General features: G+C 44.3%; 1 protein-coding gene across 2 annotated transcripts in view; it reads right to left on the minus strand.

The window, feature by feature from the left end:
* The window catches only part of MNAT1 (MNAT1, CDK activating kinase assembly factor), a 200,637-nt gene extending 194,840 nt beyond the window's left edge, over positions 1-5,797 (minus strand). For both annotated transcript variants that reach the window (XM_023759913.1, XM_006096036.3), the window contains exon 1: positions 5,585-5,797. In XM_023759913.1, coding sequence (XP_023615681.1) covers positions 5,585-5,673 — 89 coding nt within the window. In that variant the 5' untranslated portion in view covers positions 5,674-5,797. The remainder of the gene's footprint in view (positions 1-5,584) is intronic.
* Positions 5,798-6,089: the final 292 nt, after the last annotated feature.

Below are 6,089 nucleotides of genomic sequence, written 5' to 3' on the forward strand. Positions count from 1 at the left end.
TCCCAGCACCGGGATCAGCGGAGCCGCGAGCCTGCTGGCTCCTGGAGCAGGGTGACAGGGGGCAGCGCCCAAACCCCCTGATCGCCCTGCGGTTGTGTGTGTGACAGGGGGCGGGGCCACAACCTCCCTATCTGCCCTGCTCTGTTCTTGACAGGGGAAGGCGCCCCAACCCCCTGATCAGCCCTGCTCTGTGCCTGATAGGGGGGAGCTCCCCAACCCCCAGATCGGCCCTGCTCTGTGTGTGACAGGGTGCGGCGCCCAACCCCCCCCCCCATGGGCCCTGCTCTGTGCGTGACGGGGCGATGCCCCAACTCCCCTATCGGCCCTACTCTGTGCGTGACGGGGGGAGCTCCCCAACCCCCTGATCGGCCCTGCTCTGTGTGTGACAGGGGGGAGCTCCCCAACCCCTTGATGGGCCCTGCTCTGTGCGTGACAGGGGGGAGCTCCCCAACCCCCTGATCGGCCCTGCTCTGTGCATGACAGGGTACAGAGCCCCAACCCCCCTGATGGGCCCTGCTCTGTGCGTGACAGGGGGCAGCGCCCCAACCCCCTGATCGGCCCTGCTCTGTGCGTGACAGGGGGTGGTGCCGCAACCTCCCAATCGGCCCTACCCTGAGCATGACTAGGGGTGGCATCGCAACCTCCCAATCCACCCTGCTCTGTGCATGACAGGGGGCGGTGCCCCAACTCCCCAATCGGCCCTGCTCTGAGCCCGACCAGGGGCTGCACCTAGGGATTGGGCCTGCCCTCTGCCACCTGGGAGTGGGCCTAAGCTAGCAGGTCGTTATCTCCCGAGGGGTCCCAGACTGTGAGAGGGCACAAGTGGGTCTGAGGGACACTCCCCCCCCCCCAACCAGTGCACAAATTTTTGTGCACCGGGCCTCTAGTATATTTTATAAAAAGAAAGAACATATTACACAATACCACAGAGATGCCATCAGCAAAATTGAAACAGGTAACTCTTGCAAACTACCAAGTAACAACAATGAGTAAGAGAGAGAGAAAGAGGAACAGAGGGAAAAGGGAAGAAAGATCTTAACTAAATATGGCAAAAATATTGACTTTTATATATCAGGACATGTTTTGTTTATTCTACTAGTCTGTCTTATACATGTTTAAAATGAAAAAGGCAGATTTAGTAAAATTAAATACATGTAACAGTTTCAGAGACAAGTTTTGCCAAAAATGGTTGGGATAGAAATTAAATTTTTCAAGACTGTAGCTGAATGAGAATTAGATATAACTAACTCCATCTAATGCAATATGCCTTCAGAATTGTATGAAAAAACTCCGGGAAAGTCCCATTTCTTAAAACAGGTGGTCCTGATAAACAAAGAAAAAAATTACCTTTTTCTGTAATTAAGGTAAAGTTCATGCTTGAATTGAAAAAACAAACAAAAATGGAATCCAATCTTCTCTGATGTGCATGCAATCAGGTCATTTAGGTGTTTGCTGGATTGAACTGATACATAAGGGAATATGCTTCCTCAGTTGTTAGCAGTAAAGGGAAACAAGTATTTTCATGTTTTACCTTTTTTCTCATTTCTACTCCTGTATTTTCTCCCATAAGTAGTACTCCTAATTCATCTTACCATAATCCAATATGCCCTATCTTTTGGGAAACACTACTACTCACTCCATCACTTGCTTCCTAAAATGGCTTTGCTACTTGCCCAAATGTCTTTGCTACTTGAAGACAGAAACAAAAATCAAAGTGAGTACAATCATGTGATTGCCAGCAACAAGATGGCCCAGTGATCCCTGCCTTATGGTATTCACACTCTGGTGTGTAAATACCCGCCCACGTTGCAACAGCACTGTTCAGTGTTAACAAAATATAGCAGAAGTGATGGTGATGTCACTTCTGTGATTAGATTATAAAGGCTCTGCAGCTACTGGTTCTCTCTCATCATTAATTCTGAGAAAAGCCATGTCATGAGTAGCCCTATGGAAGGTCCACAGGAGGAACTGAAGCCTCCTGCCAAGAACCACAGAGTGACCTTGGAAACAAATCCTCTAGTCCAGCGGTTCTCAACTTGGGGGTCGAGACCCCTTTGGGGGTCAAACGATCCTTTCACAGGGGTCGCCTAAGACCATCCTGCATATCAGATATTTACAGTAGCAAAATTACAGTTATGAAGTAGCAACAAAAATAATTTATGGTTGGGGGTCACAACATGAGGAACTGTTTTAAAGGGCCAATAAGTTGAGAACCACTGCTCTAGTCTCAGACAACAGCTTGAGAGAACCTCATGAGACCCTGAGCCAGAATCACTCAGCTAAGCCACTCTCAGCTTCCTGACCTTCGGAAACTGTAAGAGAAATGTTCGTCGTTCTAAGCTAAGTTTTGGAGTAATTCATTAGACAGCAACTGGTAACTAATACAAATAGTAATGCTAAATAATAACACGTTCCTGCTCCTGTCAGAATAACGTGTATTATAAAAATGCCCAAGTTCAATCCTGTGAAATACATGCTGTACAAACTCAACATACTATCAAATCAAAAGTATTTCACATCAAATCTATAATGTTTTATTACCTACCAGAATAGTGAGATTAAAAAAATAATAATGCCCAGTATCAGCAAAGATGAGTGGCAATAGAAATGTTCATACATAGTTGCTTGGGGCATAATCAATACAGTCTTTTTTGAGAACAATGGAGCAATACCTATCAAAATTTAAAAGTCACATACAATTCCACTAGTTAGGCATTGACCCTATGGTTTACCCTGTTATATCTCATGATATACTTGCCTAATGCTCAAAGATAAAGACAGGAAGATATAGATAATTAACTCCAATGAAAAACTGGAAATCTAAATATTCATTTTAAGAACCTGTTAAATCAATTATAGTACACATGTACAAATGAACAGTGGACTATGATCAACTGTTAAAAATAAAGAAAACATATACATACTGATTTAGAAAAGATATCTAAGATATACATAAAGAAAAAATTAAGAAGTTATGTATAATCCCATTTCCATAAGAGAACATGATGAGCTCATTTTAAGAAAATTAAATTAGGATCATCATACTTAAAGCTACATTTTCACATTTTATAGTCTCATTCATTTAAAGGTAATCATTTTTGTGCAAATTTTCCATAGCAAGCTAAATAAACCCTGTTTTAATTTCATTTTTGCTTAGCACTTACACCATCCACAAATAATAATGACGATAGTCAATATATATTGAACAAATACTATGTGACAGAAACTATTAAACACCTCCAAATAGTTTACACATATCATGTAATCCTCAAATAGTGCAATATAAATACACTATTATCTTTACTGTACAGATTTTTAAAAAATAAAACACAAGAAATTAGTAAAGCCACAGAGTCTACAAGAGTAAAGAATTCAAAATCAGAAGTTTGTTCTCTTAGCCAATACCCTCTAGTCTTTTACTCATTTGTTCATAGTTCAAGTGGAAAAAAAAGACAAATGTGTTCTATATCTAACAGGTTAGCAAATAAACCAAAACAAATGCAACACTGGAATGACTGGGACAATTCTTAACTCTTACGAGAAAGCGAAAAGAGACTAAGGATAGAACAAAAGTAATTTCTAATTAAAAATAGGTATTTTATAAATGTCTAAAAAATGCCACTTATTTTACTGAAATCACATAATCTTCCCTGATTGGTTAATTTCTACTAGGCAGAAATTCCTTCCAGTCAATTACATTTAGTATTCTTCCAAAAAAGCAAATTCCCTTTCTTTGAGCATCACTATAATAAATGTGTTACTGGAAAATGAAGAGAAACTGAACAAAATCTCTCTAAAAACCTAAGAGGCTGCCCAAGCCAGGTAGCTCAGTTGGTTAGAGCGTCCTCCCCTAGGCCAAGGTTTCGGGTTTGGTCCCCAGTCAGGGCACATACAAGAAGCAACTAATGAATACATACATAAGTGGAACAACAAATTGATGTTTCTCTTTTTCTTCCTCTCTCTCTCTCTCTCCCTCCCTCCTTTCCTCTCTCTCTAAAAAGCAATCAATAAGTAATTATCTTAAAAAGGAAAACTATTTTTGTATAAACCTAGTAGTCTATATATAGGGTTTGCCTCTCTTCCCTTTTCTATGCATTCTCCTTAATTATTTTGACCTTATTTTCAATCTTAACCCATTCAAGCATGGATAAAGAATAAAAATTAAGATTAGATTAAAACATGTAAAAAGACCAAGTTAATAAAGCTCGTTAAATTCTAACTACAACTAATCGTGCAATGTATGCTTTACCCAAAGACTTTGTCTACCACACTGTAGTTATCCAGCCAGCATTCATTATCTCCGAGAACCCTCAGAGGAACTACAGGAACACAATGTATGCTCACCTGCAAAGGGTGCCGTACGTCACTCGCTTTAGAGAACCACCTCTAGTGAACCACCTCTAACCATAAAACATGCCTTAACCAGTCCCTGTATTCACTCTTCAAACACTAGTACACAAACCCAACCTCCCTCCTTCCCCCAGCCCAGCCCCTTCGGAAAGATGGGCCTTCTAGGGTCAGACACCCTGTACTCCCCTTCCCGCAGGGCCCGCTGGACAAAGGGCCCGCGCAGTCTCGGCTTCCCTCCCTGTGAAATGGGCACATCAGTACCTACTTCACGAAGCTGTGGTGGGAAAGAAGTGAGAGAATTCACCACACAGCGCTTAGCACGGCGCCTGGTACATCATGTGCACCCTGTAAATGCCAGCCATTATTATGTCTCCACAAGTAACCGCCTAGAGCAGCGGTTCTCAACCTGTGGGTCGCGACCCCTTTGGGGATCCAACGACCCTTTCACAGGGGTCGCCTAAGACCATCGGAAAACACATATATAATTACATATTGTTTTGGGGATTAATCACTATGCTTTAATTATGTTCAACTTGTAACAATGAAAATACATCCTGCATATCAGATATTTACATTATGATTCATAACAGTAGCAAAATTACAGTTATGAAGTAGCAACGAAAATAATTTTATGGTTGGGGGTCACCACAACATGAGGAACTGTTTTGAAGGGTCGCGGCATTAGGAAGGTTGAGAACCACTGGCCTAGAGTCTGGATTTTTCTCCCTTTTCGTGATGAGAATCTAACCGAACTCCATCAGGACAACTGGGCATATAGACGGGGGGGTTTCAAACTAACCCACAGAAGCAGCAGTATATGCTCATTGTAATTGTTTTCACAGCACTTATGCTCATTTCAATATTTTTCGAGAAATTAAACACTCCGACCCCTCCCCCCCACGTTTTTAACCGGCGACATGTGTGGACCCCAGAAGACAACACAGCCTGGAAATAGAGTCACGAGGCTTCGGCTCGGAAAGGGGCACCTGACAAGCGGAGACCACCCCTGGGAGCCGGCCGTGCAGAGCAGGCCCGCGCGGCTCGGGGCCGGCGGCTGCAGCCGGCGGACAGCAACAACGCCCCCTTTTCCCATCTTCCTCCCCGCGTGTCAAAACGAAGGACGCCTTTTCTCCCCGAAACCAAGGCATAGCGCCTTTCGGCTCTCTCCTCCAGCCTGGCGCGTCCCCCCCTCCCCGCCCCCCCCCCCCACGACACCCACTGTCTCCCGACTCACAGAGTGTGTCCGCACACGTTCACCATCAGCTTTAAGGAAGGGTTCCGGTACTTGGTGGTCTTACACCGTGGGCAGCCCTGGTCGTCCATAGTGCCTTCTTTCGTATGGACTCCCCGACGCCTGCTTCTCCACCGCCACCTCCAAGGCCCCTAAGAACCGACACCAAACAGGTTCCTACCAACAGGCGCTGGGCTGAGACGGTCCCTTTGTGAATGAGCGCCGGCCGGGAAGAGGCACTGCAGCACAAGCGTTCCGGCCGCGAGTTTCCCGGTCCTGCCGAGGAGCCCGTGTCTTGGCTTCCGTGAGCCTGCGCAATACCTTGGATTTCGGGGGAAGGCTCTTAACAAGGTAAGTGGTACACAAAGCCTCGTCTCTGGGCACCTAACTGAATTTTTTCAAGAAACAGTTTCACAATTAGAAACTTATATTCCATTTTGTTCTGTCTGAAAATATTCTCATGTTTTGAAGGATCTTTGGCTGGTGTACATAACATATTCAGAGTAGT

The sequence above is a fragment of the Myotis lucifugus genome, unplaced genomic scaffold (genome assembly GCF_000147115.1).
Source record: "Myotis lucifugus unplaced genomic scaffold, Myoluc2.0 scaffold_166, whole genome shotgun sequence".
NCBI classification, from domain to species: domain Eukaryota; kingdom Metazoa; phylum Chordata; class Mammalia; order Chiroptera; family Vespertilionidae; genus Myotis; species Myotis lucifugus.